The sequence below is a fragment of the Corvus hawaiiensis genome, assembly GCF_020740725.1.
Source record: "Corvus hawaiiensis isolate bCorHaw1 chromosome 34 unlocalized genomic scaffold, bCorHaw1.pri.cur SUPER_34a, whole genome shotgun sequence".
Classification (NCBI taxonomy): Eukaryota; Metazoa; Chordata; class Aves; order Passeriformes; family Corvidae; genus Corvus; species Corvus hawaiiensis.
Genome location: NW_025963255.1, coordinates 41,524 through 59,652, shown reverse-complemented (window position 1 = coordinate 59,652; position 18,129 = coordinate 41,524). Strand labels below are relative to the sequence as shown.

General features: G+C 64.9%; 2 protein-coding genes and 1 long non-coding RNA gene across 5 annotated transcripts; 2 read left to right on the top strand and 1 right to left on the bottom strand.

The window, feature by feature from the left end:
* Positions 1 to 55: 55 nt before the first annotated feature.
* LOC125320723 (histone acetyltransferase KAT5-like) lies at positions 56 to 11,049 on the bottom strand. The gene is given in 15 exon segments (XM_048293127.1): positions 56 to 86; positions 149 to 339; positions 888 to 969; positions 1,085 to 1,244; positions 2,476 to 2,569; positions 3,019 to 3,159; positions 3,248 to 3,337; positions 4,294 to 4,488; positions 4,490 to 4,543; positions 5,303 to 5,377; positions 7,206 to 7,286; positions 10,014 to 10,150; positions 10,331 to 10,399; positions 10,762 to 10,828; positions 10,981 to 11,049. Coding segments are annotated over 15 exon segments (1,476 nt in total). The 5' UTR covers positions 10,990 to 11,049.
* Positions 1,313 to 1,882, top strand: LOC125320714. 3 transcript variants are annotated; one of them, XR_007201261.1, is made up of 3 exons: positions 1,313 to 1,523; positions 1,608 to 1,728; positions 1,813 to 1,882. It is a non-coding gene; the product is annotated as an uncharacterized LOC125320714 (long non-coding RNA). The 3 variants fall into 3 exon arrangements; XR_007201263.1 differs by having other exon boundaries at positions 1,608 to 1,709; positions 1,772 to 1,835; XR_007201262.1 differs by having other exon boundaries at positions 1,761 to 1,824.
* A 169-nt stretch (positions 11,050 to 11,218) lies between the features above and the next one.
* On the top strand, positions 11,219 to 17,758 carry LOC125320721 (transcription factor p65-like). The gene is given in 15 exon segments (XM_048293126.1): positions 11,219 to 11,236; positions 11,590 to 11,640; positions 11,757 to 11,905; positions 12,340 to 12,488; positions 12,963 to 13,054; positions 13,419 to 13,435; positions 13,437 to 13,548; positions 14,529 to 14,633; positions 15,617 to 15,729; positions 15,731 to 15,830; positions 16,457 to 16,537; positions 16,905 to 16,991; positions 17,191 to 17,276; positions 17,278 to 17,669; positions 17,671 to 17,758. Coding segments are annotated over 15 exon segments (1,617 nt in total). The 5' UTR covers positions 11,219 to 11,226; the 3' UTR covers positions 17,744 to 17,758.
* Positions 17,759 to 18,129: the final 371 nt, after the last annotated feature.

The following is an 18,129-nucleotide window of genomic DNA, read 5'->3' as shown; positions in this document are numbered from 1 at the left end:
TACTGACCCTGCGGGGACAGGTGTGTTGGGGACAGGTGTGTCATGGACAGGTGTGTCAAGGACAGGTGTGCCAGGGTGTACTGACCCTGTGGGGACAGGTGTGTCAGGGACAGGTGTGTCAGGGACAGGTGTGTCAGGATGTACTGACCCTGTGGGGACAGGTGTGTCATGGACAGGTGTGTCAAGGACAGGTGTGTCAGGGTGTACTGACCCTGCGGGGACAGGTGTGTCAGGGACAGGTGTGTCAAGGACAGGTGTGCCAGGATGTACTGACCCTGCGGGGACAGGTGTGTCAGGGACAGGTGTGTCCATGGACAGGTGTGCCAGGATGTACTGACCCTGTGGGGACAGGTGTGTCATGGACAGGTGTGTCATGGACAGGTGTGTCAGGGACAGGTGTGTCAAGGACAGGTGTGTCAGGGTGTACTGACCCCACCAGGACACGGGGACAGGTGTGTCATGGACAGGTGTGTCAGGGTGGACAGGTGTGTCATGGACAGGTGTGTCAGGGTGGACAGGTGTGTCATGGACAGGTGTGTCAGGATGCACTGACCCCACAGGGACACGGGGACAGGTGTGTCAGGACAGACAGGTGTGTCAGGCTGTGCTGACCCCGTACAGGTGTGCACAGGTGAGGGGAGGGACAGGTTTGTGCGTGGGACTCAGGTGTGCATGGGAGGACCCAGGTGTGCGTGGGACCCCCCCAGGTATTTTAGGACCCCCCCAGGTGTTTTAGGACCCCCCCCAGGTATTTCAGGACCCCCCCAGATGTTTTAGGACCCCCCCAGGTGTTTTAGGACCCCCCCCAGGTGTTTCAGGACCCCCCCAGGTGTTTCAGGACCCCCCCAGATGTTTTAGGACCCCCCCAGGTGTGCAGGGGCCCGCACCTTGTAGTAGTTGATGAGGTTCAGGTACTGCAGGGTGGAGATCACGTCCTCCTTCTTGATGCTCGTGATCTCGCTGATCTCACTGCGGGAGGGGGCAGTGAGGGGGGGCCGCACCCGCAGACCCCCCCCAGACCCCCCCAGTGAAGGTGGGGCTTCACAGAAAGGGGCGTGGCCTCCGGAAAGGGGGCGTGGCTCACTTGATGGTGATCTGGGGCCGCTCGCCGGCCTCGGCCTTGAGCCCCATGAGGATCTCGAGGATGGTCTGGGACCAGTAACTGCGGTACGAGAGCAGCCCCAGGTCCGAGAGCGGCTTCTCGGGGGTGCCCGTCTTACCCTCCACCTTGGACAGCTCGTAACCTGGGGAGGGGACACGGGAGGGACACGTGAGGGACAGGGCTGGGACACGGGAGGGACAGGCAAGGGACACGTGAGGGACACGTGAGGGGCAGGTTGGGACAGGGCTGGGGCAGGTGAGGGACACGTGGGGCAGGTTTGGGGCAGGTTTGGGATGGGTCCCTGTGGGTTTGGGACGCATGGGCAGGTTTGGGACAGGTTTGGGACAGATTTGGGGCAGGTTTGGGACAGATTTGGGGCAGGTTTGGGACGGATCCCTGCGGGTTTGGGATACCTGGGCAGGTTTGGGACACGTGGGGTAGGCTTGGGGCAGGTTTGGGGCAGGTTTGGGGTAGGCTTGGGACACGTGGGGTAGGCTTGGGGCAGGTTTGGGGCAGGTTTGGGACAGGTCCCTGCGGGTTTGGGATACCTGGGCGGGTTTGGGGCAGGTTGGGGCAGGTTTGGGACACCTGGGCAGGTTTGGGGCAGGTTTGGGATACCTGGGCAGGTTTTGGGGCAGGTTTGGGACACGTGGGGTAGGCTTGGGGCAGGTTTGGGACAGGTCCCTGCGGGTTTGGGACACGTGGGGCAGGTTTGGGGCAGGTTTGGGACAGGTCCCTGCGGGTTTGGGACACGTGGGGCAGGTTTGGGGCAGGTTTGGGACAGGTCCCTGCGGGTTTGGGACACGTGGGGCAGGTTTGGGGCAGGTTTGGGACAGGTCCCTGCGGGTTTGGGACACGTGGGGTAGGCTTGGGGCAGGTTTGGGGCAGGTTTGGGACAGGTCCCTGCGGGTTTGGGATACCTGGGCAGGTTTGGGGCAGGTTGGGGCAGGTTTGGGGCAGGTTTGGGACACGTGGGGCAGGTTTGGGGCAGGTTTGGGACACCTGGGCAGGTTTGGGGCAGGTTGGGGCAGGTTTGGGACACGTGGGGCAGGTTTGGGGCAGGTTTGGGACACCTGGGCAGGTTTGGGGCAGGTTGGGGCAGGTTTGGGACACGTGGGGCAGGTTTGGGGCAGGTTTGGGACACCTGGGCAGGTTTGGGGCAGGTTTGGGACACGTGGGGCAGGTTTGGGGCAGGTTTGGGGCAGGTTTGGGACGGGTCCCTGCGGGTTTGGGGGATCCTTTGGAGCTATTTCCACACCACCCCCCAATACTTTTAAGCCTTTCTCAGAGGACTTTCAGGGGGGTTTTGAGGGTGTTTTGGGGGTCCCTGTGGGTCGGGGGGGGGTCCCAGGGGGGTTTTGGGGGTCACTGACTGAACTCGATGAGCAGCTTGCCGTAGCCCCGGCGCTGGTACGGGGGCAGGGTCAGGATGCAGGCGACGTTGTAATCCTCGGTCGACTCCTTCTCCTGCAGGGAACCCCCGGGATTGGATCCCAAAATCCCCGGGACAACCCCAGAAACCCCCAGGGACCCCCAAAAATCTCCTTTACCCTCCTCCAGGACCCCCCAGAACCCCCCAACCCCCTCTTTTCCCCCCTTCCTCACTCCTCCATCCCTCAGTGCTTCCCATCCACTCCCTCCAAACCCCCCCAAATTTCCCCAAAAACCCCCTTTTTCCCCTCCAGGACCCCCCAGAAGCCCCCCAAACCTCTTCTTCAGCCCCCTGAACCCCCCAGGACCCTTCACAAACCCCCTCCTTTCCCCCCTTTCCTCACCCTCCAGGACCCTTCCCCACCCTTCTGTCCCTCAGTGCTCCCATCCACTCCCCCCAAACACCCCCAAACCCCCCCCCCAAGCCCCCCAAACCTCCCAAATCCCCCTTTTCCCCTCCTCCAGGCCCCCCCAGACCCCCCCACCTTGGAGAAGTAGCCCACGATGTGGAAGCCTTTGCAGTCGTACTCGGTCATGACGTAGAACAGGAAGGGGTCGGTGTCGTAGTAAAGGGTCTTGTGGTCCAGGAAACACTTGGCCAGGAGGCAAAGATTCTGGGAATAACTCTGGGGAGGGCTCCGGGGGGGTCAGCGGGGGGCTGGGATGGGGGAGAAACCCCCCAGGACCCCCCCAGCCCAGCCCAGCCCAGCCCACCTTGTTCTTGCGGCCGTCGATCTCGAAGAAGGAGATGGTGCCCTTGCGGTAGATCTCGTTCCCAGGGGGGTGCCGCAGGTCACACTTGGTCTGGGGAGGGGTTTTGGGGGGGTTTGGAGGTTTTTGGGGTTTTTTTTGGGGGGTTTTGGGAGGGAGGGATTGGGGGATGGGGAGGGAAAAAGGGAAAATTGGGGGGGTGCAGAAGGGAGAAGTTGGGGAGGGGGAAATGGGGAGTGAGGGGGCATTTGGGGTTTTGGGGATGGAATTGAGGGGGTTTGGGAGGGGGAATGGGGGGAGAGAAGAGGGTGGGGAGGGAAAAGGGGGGGTAAATATTGGAGGGGAGGGGGCTGTTCCCAGATCCCCCCGGGGATCCCCCAAACCGGGGCTTACCGGGCCCAGCCTTGCCCCGGCTCCCCAAATCCCCTCCAAGGGGGGTCCCAATCCCCCCAAACACCCCTGGGGACCCCCAAACCCCCCCCACATCCCCCTGGACAGGCCTGACAGCTCTCCTGGAGTCCTTTAATCCCCCTAGGGATGCCCCAAATTAGAAGTTACCCAGGCCCAGCCTTGCCCTGGCTCCGAAAATCCCCCAAAAACCCCTGAATTCTCCCCAAACCCTTCTGGGGATGCCTGAAAACCCTCCTGGGCTCCTCAAATCCCTCTGAGGAAGCTCCTAAATCCCCCTGGCCATGCTCCAAACTGAGGGTTACCGGGTCCAGCCTTGCCCTGGCTCCCTAAAACCCCTCTGAGCTCCCCGAAATGCCCCCCAGGTGCCCCAAAATCCCCCGCAGGCGCCCCAAAATCCCCCCCAGGCGCCCTGAAATTCCCCCCAGGCGCGCCAAAATCCCCTCCAGGCGCCCCAAAATCCCCCGCAGGCGCCCCAAAATCCCCCAGGCACCCCGAAATCCCCCCCAGGCACCCCGAAATTCCCCCAGGCACCCCGAATCCCCTCCAGGCGCCCCGAAATCCCCCGCAGGCGCCCCGAAATCCCCCGCAGGCGCCCCAAAATCCCCGCCAGGCGCCCCAAACTCCCAGGCCTGCCGTACCAGGTGCCTCTGGAGGCAGCGCAGGCTGTGGCCGTACTTGAGGCAGAACTCGCACAGGTAGAGCACGGGCAGCCCCGTCAGCTCCTGCGGGTACGGCGAGAAGTACCAGGGCTTGAGGCGGTGCCGGCCCAGCTCGATGCACTCGATGTTCTTCATCCTGGTGACGATGTCGTCGTGGCTGCGGTCGGACACGAGGGCTCCCGGTCATCCTGGGCGCCGAGGGGGCCCCGTCCGACGAGTCCTGCGAGTCCTGGGGACGGGGGCAGCGGGGGTCACGGCCCCAGGGCAGGGGGAGCCCCGCGCCGGGGGGGATGTCCTGCCCCTGCCTGGCTTTTCCCCATTTGTAGGTAATTTTTCCCATTTTCTGGTGATTTTTCCCATTTTCTGGTGATTTTTCCCTGTCTCTGCCCCGGTTTTCCCCATTTTTAGGTAATTTTTCCCATTTTCTGGTGATTTTTCCCATTTTCTGGTGATTTTTCCCTGTCTCTGCCCCGGTTTTCCCCATTTTCTAGTGAATTTTCCCATTTTCTAGTGATTTTTCCCTGTCTCTGCCCTGGTTTTCCCCCATTTTTAGGTAATTTTTCCCATTTCCTGGTGATTTTTCCCTGTCTCTGCCCCAGTTTTCCCCATTTTTAGGTAATTTTTCTCTGTCTCTGCCCCAGTTTTTCCCATTTTTAGGTAATTTTTCTCTGTCTCTGCCCCAGTTTTCCCCATATTTAGGTAATTTTTCTCTGTCTCTGCCCAGTTTTTCCCATTTTCTGATGATTTTTCCCTGCTCCTCTCTCGGTTTTCTCGGGATAAGAGCGATTAAAAGTTTCTTTAGGGCTTCGTTCCCGCCCTTCCTCGCCTCGCTATTCCCATTTCCAGCCTTTTCCCTGTCCCTGCCTCAGTTTCCCCCATGGGTTAAACACCATCGGAAGTTTTTTCCCGACTTTTTCCCTTTTCCTGCCTCGTTTTTTTGCCCATTTCTCCATTCCCAGGCCATTCCCCCACCCCCCGCTGTCCCCACCTCGTCTGTCCCCAGACACGCCGATTTCCTCTTCCGGCCCGGCTGAGCCGCCACCGCCCGGCGCGCGGAGCCGTTCTGGGGAGAGAGGGGGGTCAGCGCCCGGAACACCCCAAAACACCCTGAAATCACCCCGGAACACCCCAAAACCACCCCGAAATCACCCAAAAACACCCCAAAACACCCTGAAATCACCCCGAGACACCCCAAAACCACCCCGAAATCACCCAAAAACACCCCAAAACCACCCCGAAATCACCCAAAACCACCCCAAAACCACCCCGAAATCACCCAAAAACACCCCAAAACACCCTGAAATCACCCCGAGACACCCCAAAACCACCCCGAAATCACCCAAAAACACCCCAAAACCACCCCGAAATCACCCAAAACCACCCCAAAACCACCCCGATATCACCCAAAACCACCCCAAAACACCCTGAAATCACCCCCGAACACCCCAAAAACACCCTGAAATCACCCTGAAACACCCCAAAACCACCCCGAAATCACCCAAAACCACCCCAAAACACCCTGAAATCACCCAAAACCACCCCAAAACACCCTGAAATCACTCCCGAACACCCGAAAACACCCTGAAATCACCCTGAAACACCCCAAAACCACCCCGAAATCACCCAAAAACACCCCAAAACACCCTGAAATCACCCAAAACCACCCCCAAAACACCCTGAAATCACTCCCGAACACCCCAAAACACCCTGAAATCACCCTGAAACACCCCAAAACCACCCCGAAATCACCCCACAATACCCCAGATCACCCCCAATCACCCCAAAATCAACCCAAATCACCCCCAATCACCCCGAAACACCCCCAAACCGCCCCAAAACCGCCCCAAAATACCTCAAATCACCCCAAATCACCCCAAAACACCTCCAATCACCCCAAACCACCCCAAAACCACCCCGAAATCACCCCCAATCACCCCAAAATCACCCAAAATCACCCCCAATCACCCCCAAACCACCCCAAAACCACCCCCAAATCACCCCAAAACCGCCCCAAAATCACCCTGAATCACCCCAAAATCACCCCAAATCACCCCAAAACCACCCCCAAAATCACCCCAAATCACCCCCAATCACCCCAAAACCACCCAAAATCACCCCAGAATTACCCTCATCACCTCAAAATCCACCCAGACACCCAAAAGTCAGCTCAAATCAGCCCCAAAACATCAAAATGACCCCAAATCCCCTCAAAATCCACCCAAACACCCCCAAATCAGCCCAAATCTCCCCCCCCCCCCCCGGCAGTAGGAAGCGGTTAGTGGTCAGTTACTGGTGTTACTGGTCAGTTACTGGTGTTACTGGTCAGTTAGTGGTTCATTGTTGGGTGGTTACTGGTGCTACTGGTCAGTCCCTGGTTGGTTACTGGTCTAACTGGGCACTTACTGGTTTTCCCAAGGCCATACTGGTATTACTGGCGAGTTACTGGTCAGTTACTACTTGGTCACTATTGTGTTACTGGTCAGCTACTGGTCAGTGACTGCTTGGTCAGTGGTGTTACTGGTGTGTTACTGGTCAGTGACTGCTTGGTCAGTGCTGTTACTGGTCAGCTACTGGTCAGTGACTGCTTGGTCAGTGGTGTTACTGGTGTGTTACTGGTCAGTGACTGCTTGGTCAGTGCTGTTACTGGTCAGCTACTGGTCAGTGACTGCTTGGTCAGTGGTGTTACTGGTGTGTTACTGGTCAGTGACTGGTCAGTTACCGGTCTAACTGGGCACTTACTGGTTTTCCCAAGGCTATACTGGTGTTACTGGGGAGCCGCTACCTGTGACTGGTGGGACCGTGGGGCTTCCGAGCAACTACTGGTGGTTACTGGTAGTTATTGGTGGTGGTTACTGGTGTTACTGGGCCATACTGGGAGGCACTGGGCTCACCTGGGGGAAGACGGAGGCCTGGGAGGTCTCGGTGGGGGTGGGGACGGGCGTGGCCGGCGACACCACCTCGACCTTCCGCTTCTGGGGGGACACCGCGGCCTCCCAGTTCATTCCAGTCCCTCCCAGTCCACCCCAGTCCATCCCAGCCCCTCCCATCCCTGCTGCAGGGGGACAACCGGGAGCGCTGAGAGGCTCTGTTGTCCCTTCCCAGTGCTCCCAGTATCGCCCCTTGCAGCCTCCAGTGCCCTCCCAGTGCTCCCAGTATCCTCCCAGTATCCCCCCAGGTCCCCCTTGCAGTCCCCAGCGTCCCCCCAGTGCTCCCAGCATCCCCCCAGTGCTCCCAGTATGCCCCGGGACGGGGAGGCTCAGGGGACACCCAGCTGTGGGGACAGGGATGGGGACAGGGACCCACTGGGAGGGGGTGGGGACCCACTGGTGACAGGGACCCACTGGGACTGGGACACCCTGGGGACTGGGACCCTTTGGGGACTGGGACCCTCTGGGGACTGGGACCCTGTGGGGACTGGGACCCTGTGGGGACTGGGGGACCCTTTGGGGACTGGGACACCCTGGGGACTGGGGGACCCTTTGGGGACTGGGACCCTGTGGGGACTGGGACCCTTTGGGGACTGGGACACCCTGGGGGACTGGGACCCTTTGGGGACTGGGACCCTTTGGGGACTGGGACACCCTGGGGGACTGGGACCCTTTGGGGACTGGGGGACCCTTTGGGGACTGGGACCCACTGGGACTGGGACCCTTTGGGGACAGGGACCCTTTGGGGACAGGGACACCCTGGGGACTGGGACCCACTGGGACTGGGACCCTTTGAGGACTGGGACCCTTTGGGGACAGGGACCCTTTGGGGACTGGGACACCCTGGGGACTGGGACCCTTTGGGAACTGGGACCCTTTGGGGACTGGGACCCTTTGGGGACAGGGACCCTTTGGGGACTGGGACCCTTTGGGGACAGGGACCCACTGGGACTGGGACCCTTTGGGAACTGGGACCCTTTGGGGACAGGGACCCACTGGGACTGGGACCCTTTGGGGACTGGGACCCTTTGGGGACTGGGACCCTTTGGGAACTGGGACCCTTTGGGGACAGGGACCCACTGGGACTGGGACCCTTTGGGAACTGGGACCCTTTGGGGACAGGGACCCACTGGGACTGGGACCCTTTGGGGACTGGGACCCTTTGGGGACTGGGACACCCTGGGGACTGGGACCCACTGGGACTGGGACCCTTTGGGGACTGGGACACCCTGGGGACTGGGACCCTTTGGGGACTGGGACCCTTTGGGGACAGAGACACCCTGGGGACTGGGGGACCCTTTGGGAACTGGGACACCCTTTGGGGGACAGGGACCCTTTGGGGACTGGGACCCTTTGGGGACAGGGACACCCTGGGGACTGGGGGACCCTTTGGGGACTGGGACCCTTTGGGAACTGGGGGACCCTTTGGGAACTGGGACCCTTTGGGGACACCGTGGGTGACAAAACCCCCCCGGAGCCGGGAGCTGCTGCTCGGGGCTGAACCAGGACCCGTCGGGGCCACTTTGGAGGCCACTTTGGAGGCCACTTTGGGGGCCACTGGGGCCACTGGGGAGCCGGGGGTTACCGTGGGGCGCTGGGGGCCCGGGGGGGGCTCGGCCTCGCTCTCCTTGGGCAGGTGAAAGCGGAGCGTGATGGGCCCTGGCCCCGCTGGCCCCGCTGGCCCCGCCGGTGGCCCCGGTGGCCCTGGCAAACTCTTCCCGGTGGCGGGGGCCACCGGCAGCACCAGCTCCAGGCTCTTCCTCTGCGCCGGGAGGAAGAGGAGGCGTTTAGGGGGACGCGGAGGGGACGCGGCGACAAAGCCACCGCGGCTGCGGGTCCCTCCCGTCACCCCCCCGGGGTCCCCTCCCCGGTGACAGCGGTGGCCCCAAAGGCTCCTAAAGGGGGTGGGGGTGTCCTCAGGGGGTCAGGGGTGTCCCCAAGGTCCCCTTAGAGGGGTCAGGGGTGTCCCCGAGGTCCCTTAAAGGAGCTGGAAATGTCTGCAGGGTCCCAGAGAGGGGCTGCGGATGTCCCCAAGGGGTCGGAGATGTCCCCAAGGTCCCCAGAGAGGGATTGGGGATGTCCCCAGGGTCCCCTAAAGGAGTTGCAGGTTGTCCCCAAGGGATCGAGGGTGTCCCCAAAGTCCCTTAAAGGGGTTGGAAATGTCCCCAGGATCCCCTAAAGCGGCTGGGGATGTCCCCAAGGGTGGCCCCTGGGTGGGTGTTGGGAATGTCCCTTAGGTCTGGGTGTCACCACCCCCCAAGGGGTGTCCCCAGATGTCCCCGCTGGCCCCGGGGATGTCCCTGCCATGGGGGCTGAGTGACGCCCCCCGAGGGGGTTTGGGGACTCCAGGTCTGTCCCCAACAGCTCCAAGTGTCCCCTGTCCCCAGCCTGTCCCTGGTGTGCGGCCCCTGTTCTCTGTGTCCCCTCAGTGCTGTCCCTGTTCAGTCCCCGAGCTCGTCCCCCATCCTCACATCGTCCCCTGTCCCTGCTGTCCCCCCGCTCTGTCCCTGTCCCACCCCCTGCCCTCACTCCCCTCCCCAGCCCCCCTGCTCTCCTGTCCCCACGACGTCCCCCGTCCTCCCAGTGTCCCCCATCCTCCCAGTGTCCCCCATCTCCCCGGTGTCCCCCATCTCCGCAGTGTCCCCCGTCCTCCCAGTGTCCCCTGTCCCGTTTCCCCGTCCCCTCAGTGTCCCCTGACTCCCCATCTCCCCCTTTTCCCCTGGTGTCCCCCCCCCCTCCCCGTGCCCCCCGGTGTCCCCAGTGTCCCCTCACCGGGTCCCTGTCGGGGGAGCCGGGCCGGGAGCCGGGCAGGCCGTTCTTGGTGGGGGTTTTGGCCTCTTTCCGGGGCACCTGGACCCGCTTCAGGTCCAGCCGGTCGTGGGTCACCCACTCGTCCAGGCGCTTGTTGACTGGGGACAGCGGGGACCACGATGGCACCCCGGGCCGGCCCCCCGCACCCCCTCTGCGACCCCCCACCCCAGCCCTGGGGACACGCAGGGTGACGCCGCCACCCCAATGCCCACCCACGACCCCTGGGCGACCCCCGCGGCCTCCCCGTGTGCCCCCCGCGCCCCCCGGGCCCCACTCACAGTCGATGTAGTGGACGTAGAACAGCTTCCTGCCGCTGATGTCCTTCACGCTCAGGATCTCGGCCAGCGCTGGGGCGAGGGGGGGGTCACCAGCCCCTTCTGGGGACCCCCAAAACCCCCCCACGAGCCCCCAAAACCCCCCCGGGAGCCCCCAAAACTCCCCCCAGGGACCCCCCCCCCCAGCCTGTGCCCCAAAGCCCAATGACCCCCCCCATGTCCCCAAACCCTCCGGGGACCCCCCCCCCCCCCATCCCGACACCCCCTTGGGACCCCCCGGCACCCCCCGGGCCCCGCCCCTTCCTCAGGCCCCGCCCCCAAACCGCGCCCGCCGCTCACGCGGCCACGCCCCTTCCCCACGGCCCCGCCCCCCTCCGCAGCCCCGCCCCTCTCCCCTCATTGGCTCTCCCCGCCCTAAGCCCCGCCCCACTCACGCCACTCATCCTCGTTGTCCTGGTTACGGCGCAGCACGGGCAGGCGGCAGCCCTCGGACACCTCCCCCTGCGGGGGCGGGGCCTCGTCAGGGCCGGGGGGGGCCCCAAAACCCCCGCGGGGGGTTCGGGGGGTCCCCAAACCCTTCCGGAGGCTCCCTGAAGCCCTCGGGAGGCTCCCCGAGCCCCCTCCGCGCTGCGCCCCCCCCGCCCGCTCCCCACCTCCGCCATTCTCCTCCCGGCCTTCGCTTCCGGCCGGCCCGACGCGCTTCCGGGACGCGGCCACGCCCTTTCCGCCTCCCCCGCCCCGTCTGGCCCCGCCCACGGCCCGCGGTGAGGGCCCGGGGGGGGCGGGGCCTTCCCGGCAGCGCGGTCACGTGGGGCCGCGGCGCTTCCGCGAGCGGCGGCGCGAGCGGGGCCCCCCCCCCCGCCCCCCCCCGCCCCCCCGGGACCCCCGGGACCCCCGCCATGGAGGACGGTGAGTGTCGGACCCCCCCGCGGGGGCTGTGGGGCGCGGGGGAGCCCCCGGTGCTGTTCCGCCCCGCGTGACGTCGGGGGCTTGCAGGGTGAGGGCCCTTTAAGGGGGGCGTGTTTAAACGGGGGGGGGGGGGGGCGGCTCCTTGGAGGGGTTGAGGGGTTTTGGGGGGGGAGACCCCCCCTCCCTTAAAGCGGCCCCCCCGTTAGTGCGATCCCTCCCCTTAAGGCGCCCCACGTTATGTGTCCCCCCGCTTGAAGAGACCCCCTCAATGCCACCCCCCTTATTGCGACCCCCCCCCACCATAAAGCGAATCCCCCCCCCCCCGTTAATGCGACCCCCGTTGTCCCCCCCAGTGACCCCCCCGGATCTTCTGCCCTTCCTCCTGCAGGAATGGGGTGCTCAGGGTGAGTGGGGACACCCCGGGAAGGGGGGGCTGGGGGGTCCCCCGCGGCTCTGGGGCCCCCCTGGGGGGGTGGGGGCGTTGGGGGGGCTGACGGGACCCCCCCCGTGCCCCCCCCAGAGGCGGGGGGGGGAGCGCCGTACGTGGAGATCCTGGAGCAGCCGAAGCAGCGCGGGATGAGGTTCCGGTACAAGTGCGAGGGGCGCTCGGCCGGGAGCATCCCCGGGGAGCACAGCACCGAGACCACCAAGACCCACCCCACCATCCGCGTGAGTGCCCCAGTACAGACCAGTATGCACCAGTAACTGCCAGGGCCCCCCCCAGTGCTCCCCCCAGTGCCCCCATCCCCGGGGAGCGCAGCACCGAGACCACCAAGACCCACCCCACCATCCGCGTGAGTGCCCCAGTACAGACCAGTATGCACCAGTAAGTGTCAGGGACCCCCCTGAGCTCTTCCATTGCTCCCCCGGTGTCCCCCAAGACCCTCCTTACCATCTGTGCGAGTCCCCCAGTGCATCCCAGTATACACCAGTATGCACCAGTACAGGCCGATAACTGCCAGGGCCCCCCCTGAGCCTTCCCTGAGGCCCCCGGTGCCCCCATCCCCGGGGGGGTTCAGCACCCACCTCCCCCAGACCCCGCCCCACCTTCCCCACGACCCTCCCAGTGCAAACCAGTATAAACCAGTGTGTGTCCCCAACAGGTGAACAACTACCGGGGCCCGGGGCGGGTCCGGGTGTCGCTGGTGACCAAGGACCCCCCCCACCGCCCCCACCCCCACGAGCTGGTGGGCAAGGACTGCAAGGACGGCTTCTACGAGGCCGAGCTGTCCCCCGAGCGCAGCATCCACAGGTGGGACCCCCCCCCCCAAAACCGGGGGCACCCCCAAAACGGGGGGACACCCCCGCAGGGCAGGTGGGAGCACCCAAAAAAGGGGGGGACCCCCCTACAGGGCAGGTGGGATAACCCAAAATAGGGGGGACCCCCCTACAGGGCGGGTGGGATCACCCAAAATAGGGGGGGACCCCCCTACAGGGCAGGTGGGATCACCCAAAATATGGGGGAACCCCCCCTAAATATGGGGAACCCCTCTCCAGGGCAGATGGTATTTCCCAAAATATTGGGAAACCCCCCCTAAATATGGGAAAGCCCCCCGCAGGGCAGATGGTATCTACCAAAATAGGGGGGGGGGACTCCCAAAATATGGGAACAACCCCCCCAGCACCCCTGGGAACCCCCAAAATTTGGGGTCTCTGCCCCGGAGTGTCCGAGGGGGGGATCCCAAAACCCAGGTCGAGCCCTGACCCCCTGGAATTTTGGGGTCAGTTTCCAGAATTTGGGGATTCAGTGCGTGAAGAAGCGGGAGCTGGAGGCGGCTGTGGCCGAGCGGATCCGCACCAATAACAACCCCTTCAACGGTACTGGGAGCACTGGGAGGGACTGGGACAGACTGGGAAGGGACTAGGAGGGCACTGGGAGTTACTGGGAGGGCACTGGGTGGGACTGGGAAGAGTCTGGGGGGACTGGTGGGCACTGGGTGTTACTGGGAAGTTCCTGGAGGGGGTCCCTGGGGCTGCTGGGGGGTGTCGCTGGTGTGTACTGGGCTATACTGGTTTATACTGGGCAGCACCGACAGAGCAGCATGGGGATGAGTACGGCTTGGGGGGGTCACTGGGGGCTCTGGGGGGGTTCCTGGGGGTGTCACTGGTTTATTATGGTTTATATGGGGTTGTACCGGTCTGTACTGGTCCGCACTGGTTTATACTGGTCCGTACTGGGCAGTGCCGGCAGAGCAGCGCGGGGGGCGAGTACGACCTGGCCGCGGTCAGGCTCTGCTTCCAGGTGTGGGTGGGGGGCCCGGGGGGGCTGCGGCCCCTCCCCCCCGTCCTGTCCCAGCCCGTCTACGACAACCGTGAGTGGGGACCCCCTGGGACCCCCCTGGGAACCCCCGGGACCCCCTGGGACCCCCCCTGGGACCCCCTGGGAACCCCCTGGGACCCCCCTGGGAACCCCCGGGACCCCCTGGGACCCCCTGGGACCCCCCTGGGACTCCCCCGGGACCCCCTGGGGACCCCTGGGACCCCCTGGGAACCCCCGGGACCCCCTGGGACCCCCCCTGGGAACCCCCGGGACCCCCCTGGGACCCCCCGGGACCCCCTGGGACCCCCCTGGGACCCCCCAGGACCCCCTGGGACCCCCCTGTGCCACCTGCGGGACACCCCTGTGACCCCCCTGCCACCCCTGTGGGACCCTCCCGGTGTCCCCCAATGACCCCCCTGTGGCCCCCCTGTGTCCCCCTGTGACCCCGCTGCCCCCACTGCCCCCACTGCCCCTGCTGCCCTGCTGACCCCCACTGCCCCTGCTGACCCCCACTGCCCCCCACTGCCCCCGCTGCCCCACTGCCCTGCTGACCCCCACTGCCCCCGCTGACCCCGCTGACCCCCACTGCCCCCCCCTGCCCTGCTGACCCCCCGCTGACCCCCACTGCCCCCGCTGCCCCCGCTGCCCTGCTGACCCCCACTGCCCCGCTGACCCCCACTGCCCCCGCTGCCCCCCGCTGACCCCCGCTGCCTTGCTGACCCCCGCTGACCCCCACTGACCCTGCTGACCCCGCTGCCCTGCTGACCCCCACTGCCCCGCTGACCCCCACTGCCCCCGCTGTCCTGCTGACCCCGCTGCCCCGCTGACCCCCACTGCCCCCGCTGACCCCGCTGCCCCCGCTGCCCTGCTGCCCTGCTGACCCCCGCTGCCCCCGCTGACCCCCACTGCCCCCGCTGTCCTGCTGACCCCCGCTGCCCCGCTGACCCCCACTGCCCCCGCTGCCCCCCGCTGACCCCCACTGCCCCCACTGCCCCGCTGACCCCGCTGCCCCGCTGCCCCCGCTGTCCCCAGGTGCCCCCAGCACGGCGGAGCTGCGGATCTGCCGCGTCAACCGCAACTCCGGGAGCTGCCGGGGCGGGGACGAGATCTTCCTGCTGTGTGACAAGGTCCAGAAAGGTGCGGGGACACCCCTGGACCCCGGGGACACCCGCAAAACCTGAGCGGGACACCCCCAAAGCCTGGCGACCCCCCCCCCAATCCTTGGATCCCCCCAACCCCGCGTCCCTGCCCCAGTCCCCGTATTCCCCTGGACATCGGGACCCTCCAGTCCCCCGTGTCCCTCCAAATCCTTGGATACCCCACATCCCTGGATCCCCCCGGAGTTTTGTCTCCCCCCATTCCCCACATCCCTGAATCCGGCATATCCCAAACCCCCCGTCCCCCATTCCCCAGAACCCAATTCCCCCATTCCCCATATCCCCATTCCCTATAGCTCAGTTACCCCGTATCCCCAACCCCCCATTATTCCCCATATTCCCATCCCCCATCTCCCATATCCCAACCCCCATATCCCAATCCCCATATGCCAGTTTCCATATCCCCATATCCCCATTTCTAATATCCCAATTCCCCATATCCCCATATCCCAATTCCCCAATCCCCATCTCCCATATCCCCATCCCCATATCCCCATATCCCCATATTCCCATCTCCCATATCCCAGTTCCCATATCCCAATCCCCATATCCCCATCTACAATATCCCACTCCCCAATTACCCATATCCCCATATCCCCATCTCCCATATCCCAATCCCCATATCCCCATATCCCCATATCCCCATCTCCCATATCCCAATCCCCATATCCCAATCCCCATATCCCCATCTCTCATATCCCAATTCCCATATCCAATCCCCATATCCCCATATCCCCATCCCCATTTCCCATATCCCAATCCCCATCTCCCATATCCCAATCCCCATATCCCAATTCCCCATATTCCCATGTCCCATATCCCAGTTCCCATATCCCAATTCCCCATATCCCCATATCCCCATATCCCCATCTCCGATATCCCAATCCCCAATTCCCCATATTCCCACCCCCCCATCCCCGCTGTCCCCCTTCCCAAGCCGCGCCCCGCTCCGTGTCCCCGCAGAGGACATCGAGGTCCGGTTCTCGGCCGAGGGCTGGGAGGCCAAGGGCTCGTTCGCGCAGGCCGACGTTCACCGCCAGGTCGCCATCGTGTTCCGGACGCCGCCGTTCCGGGACCCCCGCGCTCCGGGCGCCGGTCACCGTCCGCATGGAGCTGCAGCGGCCCTCGGACCGGCAGCGCAGCGCGCCCGTGGACTTCCGATACCTGCCCCACCAGGGTGGGCGTGGGGCTGCAGGGGCACTGCGTGCTCGGGGGGTTACAGGGTCCTTAGTGTGGGTCTGGGGGACATTCCCGAATCCTTTTGGGGCATTCCCGGGTCCTTTTGGGGCATTCCCGGGTCCTTTTGGGACATTCCCGCATCCTTTTGGGACATTCCCGGGTCCTTTTGGGGCATTCCCGGGTCCCTGGAGCTGCAGTTCCCGTTGAATTCCTGTTCCTGCCCCACCAGGGTGGGCGTGGGGCTGCGGGGGCTGCGGGGGCTGCGGGGGCTGCGGGCACTCGTAGGGTCTTTGTTGTGGGGCTGGGGGTGATCCGGGGTCCCTTTGGGGCACTCCCGAGTCCCTCTTCGGTCACTTTTGTCACCCCGGGGCACTCTGGGGTCTCCTGGGGTCACTGGTGTGACTGGGGAGGTGACAGGGAGGTCACTGGGGGTAACTGGGCATTACTGGGAGGTCACTGGGCTGACTGGGAGGGGACTCTGAGTGACTGGGGGGGGTCTCTGTGCGTCACCGGCAGGGAACTGGGGGTAACTGGTTGTGACTGGGAGGTCACTGGAGGGGGCTCTCAAGGAGGTGACGGGGTAACTGGGAGCTAACTGGGAGCTCACTGGTGTTACTGGTGCAGGGGACCTGCAGTGCATCGAGGAGAAGCGCAAGCGGACGCGGGAGACCTTCCGCTCCTTCGTCCAGCGCAGCCCCCTGCCCGGTGGGGGCTCGGGGGGGAACTGGGGGGAATTGGGGGATTATTGGGGTCCCTGGGGGGGTTTAGAGGGGGGATTTGGGGGACTCTGGGAGGGTTTGGGGTCCTTGGGGGGGCTGGAGGGGAAATTGGGGGTCCCTGGGGGGATTTGGGGGACCCTGGGGGGGTTTAGAGGGGGGATTTGGGTGACCCCGGGAGGGTTTGGGGCCCCAGAGAGGATCTAGGGGAGGAATTGGGGGTCCCTGGGGGGATATTGGGGGGGATTTTGGGGTCCCTGAGGGGTATTTGGGGTCCTTGGGGGGGGGGTTCAGAAGGGATTTGGGGTCCCTGGGGGGGGGTCTCTGACAGTGGGACCCCCCATTCCCCCCCCCAGCTCCAGCATCCGGCGAGTCGCGGCCCCCCCGGCGCATCGCGGTGCCCTCGCGGCCCCCCCCGGCCCCCCAGAACCCCCCCAGTGTGGGTGAGTGGGGGCAACTGGGGGAAACTGGGGGCAACTGGGGGGGGGGGGGGGGGGGCAAAGGGGAAATTTGGGGGGGGAAATGGGGAGGAACAAGGGGGGGTTGGGGGGAAATGGGGAGGGGGGAAAAGGGGTGGGGGGCAGCTTTGGAGGGAGCTGGGGGGGGTCGAGCCCCTCCCTCACCCCTTCCCTCCCCCCCCAGCCCCCTCCTTCTCTTTTGGGGGGCCGGGGGGGCTCTTGGGGGGCCCGGCCCCCCCCCGAACCGGAGCCTTTGGCCGAGGCGCTGCTGCAGCTGCAATTTGAGGAGGGGTCCCCCCAAATCGGGGGCGGCGGGGGCGGCGCGGGGGGGGTCGGCACGGCCCCCCCGCTGGATTTTGGGGCGCTCTTGGTTGAGCCCCCGTTCCCCCCGCTGGACACCATCAACGCCGCCGAGGTCCAGCGCCTGCTGGACCCCCCCGAGCCCCCCCCGAGCTTCGGGGAGCCCCCCTCGGATTTCGGGGGGGCTTGTTCGGAGCTGGGGGGGGCCCCCCCGGATTTGGGGGCCCCCCCCATGCTGATGTCGTACCCCGAGGCCATCGCCCGCCTGGTGCAGAGCCAGCCCCCGGGGGGGCCCCCCGACATCGCGCTGGGCCCCGAGCTGGGGGGGGGCCCTGAGCTGGGCGGGCTGGGGGGGCTGGGGGGGGCCCGAGGACTCGCTGCCCTCCCTGGGGGACCTGGACTTCAGCGCCTTCCTCAGCCAGTTCCCCTCCTCCTGACTGGGACGGACTGGGAGGCACTGGGGGGCTGTTGGGGGGGGGGATTGGGGGCTACTGGGAGGCACTGGGAGGCTTTTAGAGGGAGCTGGGGGGCTACCGGGAGGGTTCTGGGGGCTACTGGAGGGCACTTGGGAGGGTTTTAGGGTTCACTGGGAGTTACTGGGAGGGTTGTAGGGTGTACTGGGAGTCACTGGGGATTCTTTTCGGTTATTGGGAGGTTTTTGCGGGTTACTGGGAGGCTTTTAGGGGTTACTGGGAGTCGTTGGGAGGCTTTGAGGGGTTGCTGGGAGGCTACTGGGTGGCACTGAGAGGTTTGTAGGGGGTACTGGGACACGACTGGGAGTGACTGGGAATTTTCTACGGTTACTGGGAGCTTTCTGCGGGTT